The sequence below is a fragment of the Carettochelys insculpta genome, chromosome 1, assembly GCF_033958435.1.
Source record: "Carettochelys insculpta isolate YL-2023 chromosome 1, ASM3395843v1, whole genome shotgun sequence".
Taxonomy (NCBI): Eukaryota; Metazoa; Chordata; order Testudines; family Carettochelyidae; genus Carettochelys; species Carettochelys insculpta.
In genome coordinates, this window is record NC_134137.1 from 314,656,387 (window position 1) to 314,673,592 (window position 17,206).

Here is a 17,206-nt window from a genome sequence, read left to right on the forward strand (position 1 = left end):
CCATATGCCCAGCACCATTTTCATACAGATGTATTCTAATACAACCACCAAATCATAGAAAAATGTGGTTTGCCAGTACTATTTTAAACATTCTAGTAAGCAAACACTGCACAACAATTTAATTACCATTTAAGACTTTATTATTTCATATACCTATTAGACAGTGTGCACAGAAGCATATCCAAACTCTAGAATTTCATTGTTAATTTTACTTAATTTTTACAAATACTACAATTTTTCTTAATCTACGATAGCAGAAAAACAGACTTCTATCTCATGCAAAAAATGTGATGCAAGCAACATAACATTCAAAGTGTTAAAAAGGAAAGGGCACTTTTTAAAAAGAGAATAAGAGCCCATACTAATTCAAAGACACAGCAAAGCAAGTAAGATTTTTCTTTATAACTTGGCCATCTGCTACAGAAATCATATGTATATGGAATATTCATAATTGCTATTTATGTCTGTTACTTTTCTGGTCTGCATGAAAGAAGCCAAAGGAAATTTTGTTTCTATCTTAAAAAGATTTCAGAACAGATCTGTTTCTTTATGAACCCAATCCTGAAATATGCCAACTGCCTCCTACATCTCAGTGGGCATGAAGCACCCTGGATCAGGGTTAAACCATGCTGGTTTGTTTTAAATCATATGAAAATATAATGGAGTTGCAATTATTCTTGGAAACGAGGAGCCCTCTATATTATAGGAATTAATTTTGCAGATAAGTCTGAACTTGTGTGATTTTTCATAATGCTCATGCCTTTCCTATGACAGTTTACACTCCCTTTAAACTAAATTCTCAGAATCTACCTATGTACAAATGATTTCTAAAGTGGAAGCTTTTCATTCTATTTATGCAAAAGAATATATTATTAGTGCCATCTACTGGAAATGGGAAATATGGGATATTTTAGTATGATATATTTGGACTGAAGCACTTATTCATAAAAAGGCAACTGCTGATTCTAGGCATCATCCAGAACAGTGTTTTCCCAAATGGGGTTGAACACAGTAAAAATAAGGGTTCCACAAGAAAATTCCTCTGTGGCTCCCTGCCCTGCTGCTGAAACAGTAGAACTAAATGTAATTGGTTAAATGGCCAGTGGGAGGGATCCAGCCATTAAACCAACTGAAATTAGTTCCATGATTTCAGTGGGAGCAGGGCAGGGAGCCACAGAAAGCCCGTCCCTCACCCTGCTACCCAAGCGGCCACACCCCTCCAGTGGGCATGGCTTGGCTCTCCCCTGCCGGCAGAGCACCTATACACCAGCCTTCCTCACACTGGGCGCACGTGGCTGCCCTGCACAGACTCCCCAGCCAGTGCCACGGATGGGTTAGTGCCGGGGAGTCAGTTTGGGGCTAAGGTGGGCTATTCCTGGGGATGGGAGCAGGAGCTGTCTGAGGCTGAGAGTGGTTAAACCTGGGGATGAGAGGGGCACATTTGGGGCCGAGAGGGGTTAGGCCTGGGGATGGGAGTGGGGGTTTGCAGGATACAGGGTAAAGCTTGGGGGTAGGGGAGCAGAGGTGGGTAAAGCCTGGAGATGGGGGGGTGGGTTTGGGGGCCAAGGAGGTTGGCGCCTGGGAATGAGGTTCTGCAAAATTCTTTCAAGTTTAAAAGGGTTCCGTGGTCAAATGAAATTAGGGAACACTGATCCAGAAAATAAAAAATGGCTATATAATTACATAACCATGCCCAGTCCAGCAAATATTATGTGTGTGGAATTTAACTGTTATGAGTAATCTCAATTTACCAATTACACGTTATTTTAACAGCCATAACTGGCTAAAGTCGTGGTTTGGTGCCAGCACATTGCTCCCTAAAATAATTTGATGGCATTGGTTCATTATATCACTAGTGAAATTATGTCTCCTAAACCTCTTTCTGTACCACCTGGATTTTCTTTGAAAGTTTCTATCCTACTAGAAGCAGTCTTAGCCTTCTTCTTGCTTATCCTGAGTTCTGATGTGCTCACTGCACAAAGCAATAAGTTGTACATTATATATTTTGTGCGAACTATGATGCGGGAGGGAGAGGGCAAGAAAATAATTTTCATATAATTGTAATTCTAAAGAAAACAGGGCACTTCTGCAAATTGGAAGCTAAAATGCAGAATCTAGTAGGCCTGTGGCAGTTATACAAATGTTCCTTCTAGGACTTATTCTTGCATTTATATGATGCACCTTTCACCTTTTGCTTCTGTTCCACACCTCCACTACACAAACAAGCTGAAGACAAAAATTAGCCAGCATTAATTTATATGTCTAGAGAATTTAGTTTCCTCTCAGAATACATTAAATATGAAGTTGTACATTATTTTGCTATCAGTGCATGAATTTAATTTTATAATATACATCTCTAAAGTAATTAGTGTAATGATCTGTTGAAATTTCAGTAGCTATGGGGATCCTACAAACAGAAATAAATTAACGTGATGCTTTGTGATCTTGTATGTACTTCTGACAGATTCTGTTCCTAACCCACCAACTCAGGTTTGCTTGGGATCTGCATTAGAATGAACAGGAAAGCTGTAAAATGCCTTACTTTAATGCAGATCTCTCCAGTATGAGTTCACATCAAAGATGCATAATGAAAGGAAATTTGCTTGTCCTCTGTTTTCAGGATTTGAGGCCTGGGTCAGCCACACACATAATTGGAGACAAACGGAGTTATCAAGGTACACTTGGAACTCCTGTTGAGGTTAATGGAAGTTATAGAAAGGAAAATAGACCCTGATGCCACAAAACTGGAGCTGTTTTGATAGTTAAAACTGTAATGAGCTCGAGGCAAAAAAATCAATTAATATGAGGTTGTGTATCCTACCATTGAAAGCATTCATGACACTTCTTCCATGAGAGCAAATAGAAACGATGCATTAATTGTTGTATTTTGTCTCTGCATTCAATGGTGATGGATGCATAACCACCACCTAGCTGGAGTTACTTGGAGTTTCAATCATCGATCGCTTGCAGCTGCATCTTAGTTTTGATTTACAGCTGCATCTTACTTTTACATTTCAACTTTTTAAAATACAATTTCAGATAGCCTTTGAATGCTACAGATTAATCCACTGATGTTGTCATGTCATGTCAAATGTTGTACCTTATAAAGATATTACATAGGTTACTGTTTAAATACAGTCTGTTTAAACATTTAGATTCCAGTCTTGAAGTCAGATTCCCATGATTTGGCCGTATGCCCCAATGACAGCCTTTACACATGCAAATTCAGGAGCTGGGCTTTACATATGAAATGTCATTATTTCTCTTTGTATTTTTAAATGTGGTTTTGGGATGGGGAGTTTGAAAAAAAAACAGAACAGCTGTGACAGAGCAGTTTTGTTTTGTTGAACTAAAGTATCACGTAACTAAGGTGCACACTGAGAGGGGAAGGAAATTGCATTACAACTCATCACTTTCTGCATTAATCTTTGTGTGCGTTGTTATTAAAAGAAAATTTACAATAAGAATTTCACACACACAAAGGAATAAATGGCAAAAGACTTCACTGAACGGTATTTGAAAAACTTTTTCCTAAGATAATTAAATAATACTGTTACATAGATTGAATGCTGCTAAGCAATTTGTTATTAAAACGTATGCAGTATTTAATACAATTGTGATTTTCCAGCTCACTACTTAGTTTGTGTCCGGGGACAGGAAGATGCTCTCAAATTTGAGATATGATAATATATTGGGCAAGGAAACTGGATAATGTTTCCAAGGCATTCTAAAATCTGGACTATGGAACACACTAAAAGCAAAACAGTAATTTATAATAAACTTTCGGCTTCCGCAGAGAGCACTAATAAATCACAAATAAATTTAGTAAACCATAGCATATCATTTCCTGCAGCAGAGGCACACATCCCTAAAAAGGCCCTCAATATGCATGACACAACAAGCAGCACCCATTCAACCTGAGGGAAGCCCACAGGCTCGCAGGGCCACTGGCTGGCTCTTTGTCACCAAATGCAGCAGGTTGAATGCAGACATCACTGTGATATCCTCACCAACAAAACCAGAGGCAAAGAACAGGGGCAAGAGCTGAGTAAGGGGAAAAAATGAAAAACATCAAAAATGTTAGATACATTCATAGGAAAACAGATAGAATCATAGCTATCTGAAAAGAAAATACAGAACTAAGAAATTCTGTACGCCCATTTATTAGTTGGTTTATCCCATTTTGTCCTTTAAACTTGTTTACATTTGTTAATCAGAATACATAGTAGAAAATGCTGTAAACTCTTTATGTTACCAGGCGGGGGGGAAATCTTAATGTCGTGCAATGCAGGGCAACCCACATTTGCAATTAAAAATTTACTGAAAACACATGTTTATGTGGTGATTGCTGGAAACCAACCATTATGAAAAACTGTTCAGTTGGCTAGTTGGTTAAACAAAGCCAAACTTTATTTAAAAAATAAGCTTTCCAGTTATGGGACAACCATTTCTTCAAATAAAGATAATTTAGATCTTAAATTCTCCAAGGGATACATTTAAGCAATTTTCCAGATGGCACAAATATAGAATAAAGGAAAATGGCACTGGAGATTTTTTTGTTTTGTAAGATGTAATGTCTCTGGCGATTGTTTTCTTTTCTCACAATAGGAAGGATGAAATGCAGCTGCCTTATAGGATAGTCATTCATACCTGCAGTCTGCATCAGAAGATTATTACAGTAAATGACATCAGGGACTTAAACCTGCGCCCTCCCGGAGGTCAACAGTGAAGCTCTTGTTTATTTCAGTGGAAGCAGGACTGGGCCCCACAGAAAATCAGAACAACAATGCACCACTCTTAACCTCATCCAAAAGGCATTTGTTAAAATGATTACAGAATGGAAATGCCCAGAAATATACTCAGGAATGATTCTGTCTTGTACATTTCCTGAACCAGAAGAGATGTCTGCGCATGGTCTGTTCTGACCCCTGAAGAACAAATACATAATAAACAGTAATATATATTATAACATCACTCTGGAGTACATCTGACAGAAATCTGCTTGCATTAACATGCCTGAACTCTGACTTCTCTAAACTAAACTTACTACAAAACCAAAACATTTTTATGTTACTAAATGGAGGAAAAAGGGAGAGGGAAGGTAAGTGCCACATAACGAACTGCTCAAAAGAACCATTAAACATAAATAAACATGTCATTTTCACGAGTGACTGCAGAACTGGTTAAAAAAAATCCTCTGTTGCAGACTACTGACTAATAAAAGATCAAAGATCTATGCATAATAAACACTACGAATAAAAATGCAATTTTTTCTAGTGACCTTCACTGTGAGAAGTAAAGTGTGCAGTGAAAACATAATTACCTAGCAAAGCTGCAGTCTTACTGTGGTCCCGCAACTGATCATAAAACGTCTTCCTATTCTGTTTCATCAATTGCAGTACCAGGCAGCTTGTGCGCCTACCAATCGCAGCCATCTGGCTTGTGTCAAAGCCTGAGAGTCAGGCAGCTACAGTGCAACAGGAAGAAAGGCAGTGATGTCACTCTGCAGGTCAGGCAAAGAACAAAGATGTATTCTACATCTAAAAAGCAGGGTGCCCCCAGAGTGGGAGTGGGAGTCTACAACATGCTGTTACTGCATGACCTATAGTTAATCCTGTTTTTTCTATTATCTAAATAGAAGAGCACCATCTAGTGGTTATTCTTGCAAAAAGCTCTTTAAGGGGAAAAATCATTCAGTTAGCAAAAAATGTAACAGAGAGGAAGCCGTGCTAGTCTACACACTAGCAAAACAAAAAAGCAGTCAAGGAGCACTTTAAAGACTAGCAAAAAAGTTTATTAGGTGAGCTTTTGTGGAACAGACCCACTTCTTCAGTGGGTCTGTCCCACGAAAGCTCACCTAATAAACTTTTTTGCTAGTCTTTAAAGTGCTCCTTGACTGCTTTTTGTTTTCAAAAAATGTGTTGCTAAGCTTAGATAACGGACTTTGCAAGCCTTAAAAAACTTCATACAGCAAACTGGACAAGGGGTATGGCTTGTTCTCAGCCAAGAGTTTTATGCAATATTGTAGCTATTACATGGCACAGTCATACCAGCAAGGTGAAATGTTTAATAGCTGCCAAACTTGAGCTAAGTCTGAAATGCATCCTTTGACTTTCATGAGTGAATTTGGGAGCAGGAGGGAGGGACTTAAAAGAAGAACAGGAGCTCTGTAGTCATTTGAAATGTAAATAAGTCAGGATTTTGTTACATGTCTGAGACATCACCTGTCTTCCCAGGCCCTCCAGCCACAGGTGTGGTCAGTGGAGACACAAGAGCAGGAGCCCCTACTGGTATGAAGGGACCTTTGGCAGAGAATTCTCCATTTAATCACCGACCAATCTCTTGTTAGAATAATACATACTGCAAATGTATACCAATTTACCACATGTAATCCTTACAGCCTTAAGATACCATAGATTTGAATGCAGAATTTGGCAAGGAAGTTAACTGGCTTCTCTAAAAACTAACTGCATATCACCACCTTTCAGTTTTGAGAACTCCTCAGGGCAGAGAGTGTCTGCTAGATGCTGTCCGTATCTACACATGCTATACTACAAATTGTAACTTAAAGAACAAACAGTAGTATTTAGTTCCTAATGTCTACATTGACATAATTCAAATCCCAGTCCCGGGCTCATTTCTCAGGTAAAACCGCCACATGCTTCAATGGCAACTTTGACCAGGTCTACTACACTAGACTTTAAAAATCAATCGTAGATACGCAATTCCAGCTATGGCAGCTGTGTAGCGTGAATAGAAGCATCTACAATCGACTTATCTGGCCATCCTCACTGAGGAAGGTTGACGGTAGAAAATCTCCCTCACTCATCGCAAGAATGAGAAGTACCGGGGTCAACTGTCGACCTTTGATAGTTCAATGTCACACTTCCCCACTAGATGCACAAAATCGAACCCTGGAAGAACAATCCTGACCAGGTCAATCTTCCAGGTAGTGTAGATGTACCCTAAGATTCTTACAGATTTTCTTTTAGGTAGACTAAACTCATAAGAAATTCACAAGATAGTAGTCCCGATTTATTAAAAGTAATCTGCTGAGAAAATTCTCCGCTATTTTGAAGAATTTGGTGTCAGACAACAATTTTTTCATCCATGTCTGACATGTGGTTTACACATTTCTTCCTTTGCAGCCAGCTGGAAATAGAATATACTCTAACAGTGCAGCACTGGGAAACAGAAGATAGAAAAAGTAAAATAAAATACTGAATTTCACGCTTTACGAAACAGTATCATTTGTGCTTTTTTACTTCTTATACTCTGTTCTTTAGATAACACATACCATAAAATGACAGAGGAGCTGGCATGTCTGTTTATGAGTGGAAAAAGAGGGACAAATGTTAGTCTCCACTCTTTATATTTACCTCATGTTTCAATTTTCCTATTGTGCATGTGTCGCAGATTTACTTTTTAACAATCTGAAGCTGTTTACTACTTTTCCCCTCTTAGAAGCGAACAGGACTGCAACTCCCCAAAGTGTAAAAAGTTGATAAATTATTTAAAAACCCAAACTATTTTAAATGGATCTTCGTCTCCTGAAAAGGCCAAGTATTTCCATGTTCACCAAATTGTTGCTATTCAGTCCCAGGTATTCATATAGGATGTAAGGCTAAAATGCCAAAAAAAAAAAAAAAAAAAAAAAAAAATCAATAAAACTGAACTAACGTTCATGAAAAAAATAGTACAGCAGGCTGTCTTCTCACTTTTGAAGTTTAACCTCTATTACTTGTCTTGCTGCAGTCCCTAGAAGCCTGAAGCAGCACCAGGGCTCCCCTGTACTAGGTATTGTATGGACACAGTCCTGGCCACACACAGCTTACAACCTAAGCTGACAAATAACCTGCTAAGGGGAATGGAGGGAAGGAGGATACAATGAAAGATATAATTTTTAGCATAAGCTTAGGCAATGTGTTTAAGAAGCTGCTGTACAACTCTGCCCCCTTTTTTCTAAGAAAGGGCAGTGCTTTTTCTTAAGTTTAGAGAGAGAGAGAGAGAGAGAGAGAGAGAGTGTGTGTGTGTGTACGTGCACGTACGTACACACATGCCACTACATTGTGCTGGCACATTTCCAACTCCCACCCCTAAACCCCAGCTGGGGCTCCTGTGACTGGAGCTGCTGGTGGGGCTCGGCACCCCAGCCGGCTCCCAACTGTGGGGCTGCAGGGTCCCAGGCGAGTACTGGCAGTGGTGGATTAGCCACTGGGCTGATGAAGTTTATGTACAGGGACCCCAACCAGTTAGGGAACCCTGGAAAAATGGGAGCCCGCATGCCCCAAACCCACTCCCTGGCATGCTTCAGCTGATAGGGACCAGACAGAGCCCATGACCCCCTATGCTCCAGGTCCTGCCTCCACAGCTGGGTACTGCCTCCTGGACCCTAGTACTCACCTGTTTCTTCTACAGCCCTGAGTGCATGAGGAGTGCGGAGCAGAGCGAGTGGGCAGGGGGGCAGGCGAGGAGAAAGAGAGGAAGAGGAAGGGGCAGGGGAAGAGAAGGGGAAGCAGGAACCCAGCATGTAGTGTTGCCTGAACAGCAGCAGCACCAGAGCAGGGACACGACTGCAATAGCTGGTGCTGGAGTGGTCACCAGCAGCAGCAGCTGGGACTCCCCCCTTACATGTCCTGTCCCCTCTCGGCACCAGCAGCCCAGGTATCACTGGAGGCCGGGGGAGAGGGAGGTGCCAGTGTACCCATGGGAACAGCTTCAGCGTGCATGGGCATGCAGTATACCCACACCACCCCAAGTGTAGCAGTCAAACTACACCTATAGCCCTGCTACAGACTACAGTGGTGGTGGTGGGGAGAGAGGCAGGGCAGAAAGGAGCAAGGTTGTAGGGCTGCAGTGGGGGAGGCAGAAAGAATGGGGCTATTACGTGTGGAAGTGGGTGGGACAGCTGGTGAAAAGGCAGAATGAGCAGGCCTGGAGGCAGAAGGATGCAATGGGGAGGGGCACCTCACTTGCTCTGGCCCGGGGTCCCAGAAAACCTTAATCCGCCTTTGATACTGATAACATATCAGGATACTGGTAAATCTCTTCACCCGGCTTCTACTGTGCCATAGATTTCAACAGATACAAAAATCAGGACCACAACCTAGATTTGTAAAATAAGATGTTAGGCTACTACAAGCAAAGCACTTTTTCAGTATCTTCAATGCTAATTAGCATTCTTGGGGGAAACATTTATGCTGTGCCTAGAGCAGTGGTTCCCAACCTTTTGCAGACTGCTGTACCCTTATCGGGGGTAAGATTTTACTTGTGAACCCCAAGCGTGCTTTCACTTAAAAAACCATTTATGTGCAAAAGCAAACCTAAAAATACAAACGTGGCTCAGCACATTATTACTGAAAAATTGCTTACTTTCTCCTTGGATGTGTATGAAAATTTGAGTTTGTACTGACTTTTTGCGTAGCCTGTCGTAAAACTAGGCAAACAGCTAGAGGAGCTGATGCATCCCCTTTAAAAGCTCTGCATACCCCCATGAGTGCACACACCTCTGGTTGAGAGCCACTTCTCCAGGGGTGCAGCATAGAATGCTTGCCACAGGGTGGATAAAATGATTCTAAGCCAGCTTTGACCCAGCCCTGGACTGTTTTGGAGACTGAAGAGACCCCAGCATAACACAGGTATCCAGCAGCGTAAGTTGTAGTATCCTCCCAGCAGCGTCCTATGCACTTCAACACTATGCAGAACCTCTGCAGGAGTGTGTGCTACTGATGCAACCCTGACCCACCCCATCCTTCTCCAGGTATGCACTCAACACACCCCTTACTCTCAGGGGTGGGGAACTCCCAGGTCATTGTCCAGATCCAGATAGTGGCTTGTCTGGATCCAGACCCTAGGGCCTGGGACAGCCTCAACAGCACTGCCCAGAGGTTTCATACCACTCTTGTGATTGGACTGAATTCCAGCCAATAAAAGCAGGGGAGGGTGGTGCCTGGGAGTGGAGGAAGGGAGCAAAGAGCCATGTGCTTCTGGGGATGAACAGGTAATCTGCACCCCATTGCCCAGACCCCCCACCTCTTGACCACTCCTATGCCCCCTAACATCCAGGTCCCCCCACTCCCACTCCCTTCCAGTCCCCTCCATCCCAGATGCCTCACCCCTCCCTCCAAGACTCCACAACCCATACACTCCACTCCCCTCTTGGCTAGACCCCCACCCCTCTCCTCCACCCCCAGCCTGCTCCTGCCCCTCACCCCTGCCCTGATTGCCCATCCCCAGCCCACTCATGCACTCTTCCTCCCAAATCCCATAATCTGTCCCCTGAATCAGGGACTACTTGTGTGGCCCCCCCGTCTGATCTGTCTCCAGGTCAGTGGCCCCTGACCTGAAGACACTTCCCCACTGCTACCTTACAGCAAGGCTTCTCTCTCTCTCAACTGGAACCAGAGCTTAAGGGCCCCTTTTATCTGTCACAAAGGAGCCTGAGCAGGGGTGTGGATATCTCTGTTGGTATTTAAGCAATGTTTTGTTACAGCGGTTCTCATCTCCAAACACAGTGATCCTGTGTTATCTTGTTAACGATACAAATACAGTAAACCACAAATTCCACTAGCTTCTGCATTGCACCACTAAATCATTAGGTGATTTTTTTTTGGAAGATGAAAGCCTTTTGTTTGCATTGAAAACACAAACAATAGCTTCAGGAAAACCTTACTTTTAGGATTTTTATATTAAAAAGGTGATACTGCGGGGTTGTCAGCTTCACAACTTCACTATGGTCAATTCCAAAATGTTCAGAAAGCAGGAGTCAGGCCTACAGAATCATGCGCATGGCATAAAAATCATGATATTTGTTAACAAAAAATTAGGTGTTCTGTTTTAATTGGCCTTCTGGATTTTGAATCATTAGATTACAGCTGGGTCATTTGCTTTACAAGATGTCAGTTCTGACCTATGAGGGTTAGAAATATACTTAAAGAGAGAGAGAGAGAGAGAGAGCGCGCGAGAGAGAGTGCACTCAGAGACTCACATATATCAATGAGAGCTGGAGCTAACAAAATGTCATGGAACTCGAGACCCACCAACAAAATCACCTGGATTGTCAAAACTGTAGTTAGTTTGAGAGTCCTGGACTGTGAGATGCTTTACGAAAAGCCACAGCTCCTGGAATCCTGTGATTATGCAAGAATCTCAACTCTCATTTAAAAAATAAATTATGGCCCTCGTGACTACAGACAGGTTCTCTCCTGCTACTTTTCATTTAAAGCTTTTTTCTTTAAATGTACAAAGATTAGATTGTAAACTCTTTGGGGAGAAGTTATTTTTTTCTCTGTGTGTGTGTGTACCGTGCAAAGCACAATGGTGTCCTAATCCTTAAATGCAGCCTTTTATCACCCATCTTGGCCCTTACCCCTGTTTGACTCACCTACTCAGGCAGGAAACCTGTTAAGTATATGAGCTATATGAAGGCAGAAAAACAAAAAAGCAGTCCTGTAGCACTTTAAAGACTAACAAAATGATTTATTAGGTGATAAGCTAATCAGATCTGATGAACTGGGTCTCTCCAACAAAAGCTCATCACCTTATAAATCATTTTGTTAGTCTTTAAAGTGCTACAGGACTGCTTTTTGTTTTGTAAAGATACAGACTAACATGGCTACCTGTCTATGAAGGCAACAGCTCCTCCTATATGTTGCAGTTTTTGCAGCTCTCCCTTTACCTTTCCTTGGCTGTGTCTACACTAGCCCCACACTTCGAAATGGCCACGCAAATGGCCATTTCGAAGTTTACTAATGAAGCGCTGAAATGCATATTCAGCGCTTCATTAGCATGCGGGCGGCCACGGCACTTCGAAATTGACGCGCCTCGCCGCCGCGCGGCTCGTCCCGACAGGGCTCCTTTTCGAAAGGACCCTGCCTATTTCGAAGTCCCCTTATTCCCATGAGCTCATGAGAATAAGGGAACTTCGAAGTAGGCGGGGTCCTTTCGAAAAGGAGCCCCGTTGGGACGAGCCGCGCGGCAGCGAGGCGCGTCAATTTCGAAGTGCCGCGGCCGCCCGCATGCTAATGAAGCGCTGAATATGCATTTCAGCGCTTCATTAGTAAACTTCGAAATGGCCATTTGCGTGGCCATTTCGAAGTTTGGGGCTAGTGTAGACGTAGCCCTTCTCTGTTTTGTGCATGTATACAAAATTAATTGGTACTGTATAGTCTGAACATGTCAAGGGCCTTCTAGAATACTGACAACTTTTCTGTTCCTCTGCAATTGTTGCATGTGGGGAAAAAATCAAAATAACTAAAAATACTAAAATGGCATACAAATCAATGAGATGAAAGGGTTATGGTAGAAGCTTAACTGAGCTCAGGGAATCACAGAAGATGAAAATAGAAAGACATTTTTGGAAGGTCATACACTCCACTTCACTGTCAATGCATGACTGTGCCTTAAAGGACATTTACCAGTGCTTGGATACTTCCAATTTTAAATGGCCCATTCTATGAACTTTGCACCTCTCTTTTAGATGTGTCAAGCAATGGGGCTTCTATCTATTTCCTAGTCTTTGAGGTTGTAGTCTGTTCCCATAAAGCTGAAATTCAAGAATTTTAACAAATTTAAGCCCAACAGCTATTTCAATAAGGTTTTGTTTTCTAATAAGTACCCTAACAACTCTGTAGCAAATCCTCAAGGACACTGAAAGTATTATTTAACATATACAATTATTCCAGCCTTCCCTCTTAAAAGCTTTAAAAAGGCTTTTTAGCTGTGGCACAGTCCTTGCCAGCCACCTCACAATCGCTCAAGGGTTTAAGTATATAGAACTCTGAAATGCCACAACTATCAGAAATTTGGAAGGAGCATTGGAAATTGTCTACAGAAATCCAAGTAAATGGAAATCTTTAAGTGTACTACATAAATTTAAATTTTTAATCACTATTTTGTACTTCAGGTATAAAAAGCTACATTTAGGCTTACGTTTGTTTCAGTTCTCGCTCCTACCATATGTGAGGCATTCAGCACATAATTATAAAGTTACATTTCAATCACCTTTAAAATTCACCTGTTGGAGAAGTTAAAGGCACTAGATTTTCATGTGTTTGTAAAATACACCAATCGATAATGTAAATTGCACATGTACCAGATTTTCCTCAAAAACTGTGGCAAAAGCTGCTGCATGACAGGAGTAATGTATTCAAAATGATTAATAGTTAAAAGCATGCACCTATACATTATTTGTAAAAATGGTGTTCATAAAAATTGAGGTTCTGATGTACAATAAATTTCAGAAACTTGTATAATCTAAATAACGGCCTTTGAAGTTAAACAAGTCCTTTAAAAATATTTAATACCAGTCCAATTCTAAAACTTTTACTCACACTGAGTAGTTCCTTATAACTTGTCTAATTTTACTGATTTCAACAGCTCTGGTAAAGCAAGAAAATATTCAGTGTAATCAAAGGTGTGAGACTCCAGCTCTGTGAGGTAGCTGGATAACAATTCTAGTTTTGATGCAAGTGACTTCTCTGTGAAATAGGAAAATTACATTATATTTGATCTGAGGAAGTCTGAAATTGACACAATTTTTATTTGGTTACCGAATTCAGTTAAATCTTCTCTCTCACAACAGCTATAAAAGAGATGGGGAGTTCATGACTCTCTACCATTTGATTCTGATACTCTTGTTCGCTAAATTGTTCACTTTAATAGCGTCTGCCTATTCCAAAGGTCAGCTTTCTGAATTGTTGGCATGACAAAACAAATATAAAATGTATCCCAAGAGCTAATAAAAATGATGTGGGAGAGGTAAGAGGAAGTTTTATTTTAAACTGACTCTTTTGAATTCTAGATCCCGCACCCTCCCCCAAATAAAAATGGAAAATAAAAGCACATCATCATTCCTCTTTTACATCTACTCCGATGTTTCCTGCCTTCAGGGAGACAGCAACTGCACTGATTCCTTATGGTTTTGTTATTTATCTTTGGTACGCCACAACATACCTGACACTGCACTCCTCTGAATAATTTTAGTCTAAATTGCCAGTTCCCAAATTGTGACATGTATCACTCACTAGTACTTCAAGAAGGGCTTAGATGATATATTAACGACAGTCAAACCAGGGCTCCTGAGCTGCATGCAGTTCTTTTACAGTTAAATTGTGGTTCCTGACGGTTTCCCCATGTTCTCCCCCATTCACCACCAGAAGAGGTGGGGGGTGGGGAGACGGGCACTTAGGGCTTTTGCTCTGCAGTAAGGTGGTGGGGCTCAGGGCTTCTGCCCAACAGGGAAGGTCTGAGGGCTTTAGCCATGCACCCCAACAGGCACCACCCTGTAGGGCAGATTGTGCGTCTCTCGAAGCTCTCAAACTTCTGTAGATTATGGTATGTGTCTCTGAGTGTTGGTAAGTTTGGCCACCCCTGCAATGTATGCTAGGCAGGCTTCTCCTCTGCACTCTATCCTATAGCAAAGGGTCTTGCTGAAGGCCTGAAAAAAAAGATGGAACTAATCTAGCTGCTGCTATTAGAGGCTGCTACTAAAAGAGAAGAGAAAACAGACCACTGAATTCAGGGACCAGAGTCAATTGTGAACGGAATTATAATGCATTAGCAACAGAGGGGTATCCAGAGAAGAGAGAGTCAAGCCAGTATGTCCAATGAAGTGGGGTAGATGACAACCAGATGATTGGTAGCCTGGGCTAGGAGAAAATGGACAAAGCAACAGGGAAGTAAATGTAAGGAAAAGAGGACAAAACTGGAATTCACTGTAAGCATGATCAGGTGAGCAAGGCGACAGAGAAAAACAAGAGGACACACGCAAGGAGGAGACACAAAATAAAGCAAAAATAGAAGACCGCGTGGTTAAAGTTTTGTTGTGATTTTTTTTCCCCAAAAAAGACAAAACCACATTCATTGCACAGGACGGCTGTAGTCTCTGTGGTTACATTATGCATTTGCAAATGGGAGGGAGGTGGTCTACATAAGAACAGGGCTTGACAGTGATCTGTGAGAATATCTCTACGAGATGGTCTGCACTACAAATGTTTTATAATAAGGTTATAGGACTACTTGGGAAATTACACTGCACATCACAAAAGCTCCTAGTCCTGATCTGTGTTTTAAAAATAAATTCCTCTTACACAAAACAAAACAAAAAAAGTGTATGGAGCATTGTCTTAGAGACAGTGGGGGGAAAGGTGAGCTCTGAGGATAGAATCTGAAATAGGAGAGGGAGGTTTCATGGTGCTGAGGAACGGAGACACATTCTGCTCACAGAAGGCACCAAAGGGAAGAGCAAGAGGAAGAGTTGGTGCTACTGAGGTAGACACCGAGGCTATCTACACAAGAGCATAAAGTCAAATTTACGGCACTTAGCTCAATTTTACAATGCAACTGTCTTCACTGCAAATACTATTAGGCCGATTTTAATGAGCGGTAAGGTCGACTTCCTCACCACACCCCTCCAACGCGGTGTAACGTCAAGGTCGAATTTAAAATGTCAAATTAGTGCTAGTGTGGAAATAGCATCACTTTAAAATAGATTTTAATCGGCCTCCAGAGGTGTCCCACAATGCCCCGAATGTGTTCGTTCTGGTCACTTTTGTCTCCACTGTTTTCCAGGTGTGCATGAAGTAGGAAACAGGAGGCCCAGCAATTTTAATTCATCTTCTTTCTGGCTAGTGTGGTGATCGCATCTAGCCATGACTTCTCAGGACTGCAAAAGAGCCCCAGCATGGAGCCATCAGGAGAGCCAGGATCCCATTTCGGCTGGCAGGCTAGCCCCCGCCCCACCACACCATGTGGTGGCTGGGCTGTGAGGACCATGCTTGCACAGACAGTGACACATCCTGCCCTGCGTGGGGTGACCACTTCTTCCCTGCACAGGATTTAGCAGGAGAGGCTGAGAAACTTCTTTTCTGTGCTTCACATTTGTATGGGGAAGCCCCTCCCCCCAGTGCCATGCAGCTGGTAGGCTAACCTCCCGCCCCACCATACCACATGCTGGCTGTGTGGTGCAGGACATGCTTGCAGATAGCAGCACGTCCTGCCTGCATGGGGTGAAGGCTTCTTCCCTGCAATAAAATTGGTCTCTCCACTTCACATTTTCTGGGGCTCATTCTTGAAAGCGTCAACCCCTGGAACTTACAGCACGCACCAGGGGGCTGGCCCCAGGCCACAGAAATTGTATGGGGCTTTGCCAGCCCCAGGTGCACAACTGATTGAACCAAGGCAACAGATCACTCAACAGTCCATGGGGCTCTCCCCCACAAGGCACCATGTGCTGTGAGGCTGGCCTCAGAAATTTTAAGAGGCTGGCTCCTCCAAGGCACCACACATCTAAGGCGCCAGTACTCTCCCTTCCCAAATTGTGTGGCTCAGGCGAAAGATTTCCTATGAAGGAATGGAGCTTGTGGGCTCTCTCTCTCTCTGTACTAGTAGAGGCGAGGGAATCCTTTCATTCTTTCCTCAACTTTTCAATCTTCTAATGCTTCCTTAGCTTTTCCTTCTGTCCTCAAGCCACTATTACGTCTAACAGGGTAATGGGTCTTTCCACGAGCCACTAGCCACCAACACCTTCTGGGATTCTTTCCTTCTCTTCTGTTTAGTCTTCTGGATTCATAATGGCTACATCTACACTGGCAAGTTTTTTCTGAAAAACCCAGAGTTCTTCCAAACAAATCCTGTGGAGCATCTACACACAAAATGCATTCTTTCGCTATTAAATTGGAAGAATGAAGTTCTTTTTCCGGCAGCCCTCTTCCACTTCCAGATGAGGAAGAGCACCTTTTTCTGAAAGAAAGTTTCAGGAAAAAAAAAAAGTGGGCGTAGATGCCCGGGGGGCCCATTTTCCGAAAGAGCAAGTCTTCCACAGCACTGGACTTTTCGATCCACTGCATTTCTTGGTCCATTCTTTTGAAAGAGCAGCTGGGGGGTGGCCACTCTCTACTGAAAGAGCAGAAAGATTTTTCAATCCACTTTTTTGTTCATGGCTGCGGTCTTTCAAAGAAGTGTTTTTGGAAGAGATCTTCCAAAAGAATGTCTTTCAGAGGACTGCTGTAGTGTAGACATAGCCAATGACTCTGGAACAAATACTTCTAATGGTCTCCTCATCTCACGATGGAGATGTCAGCGCAATGGCCTCCCTAGAGAATCCCTCACTGCTATGTGGTGATGACTCTCAGATTTTTCTCTCAGCTTCAAACCTGTCTCCTCCAGCCAGATACACTACCAAAACAATACAGTAAACTCTTTCATA

General features: G+C 42.3%; 1 protein-coding gene across 6 annotated transcripts in view; it reads right to left on the reverse strand.

Moving 5' to 3' along the window:
* The window catches only part of MSRB3 (methionine sulfoxide reductase B3), a 118,931-nt gene that overhangs the window by 83,933 nt on the left and 17,792 nt on the right, over nucleotides 1–17,206 (reverse strand). Inside the window, exons 1-3 of one of the 6 annotated variants that reach the window (XM_075013521.1) lie at nucleotides 5,324–5,462; nucleotides 4,860–4,928; nucleotides 3,918–4,044 (exon numbers count right to left, since the gene is read on the reverse strand). The exons of 1 other annotated variant lie outside the window; for it this stretch is intronic. In XM_075013521.1, coding sequence (XP_074869622.1) covers nucleotides 3,918–3,993 — 76 coding nt within the window. In that variant the 5' untranslated portion in view covers nucleotides 3,994–4,044; nucleotides 4,860–4,928; nucleotides 5,324–5,462. Of the gene's footprint in view, nucleotides 1–3,917; nucleotides 4,045–4,650; nucleotides 4,818–4,859; nucleotides 4,929–5,323; nucleotides 5,468–17,206 lie in introns of those variants that run through there. 4 more of the 6 variants (XM_075013513.1, XM_075013538.1, XM_075013503.1 and 1 more) reach the window with 4 other exon arrangements.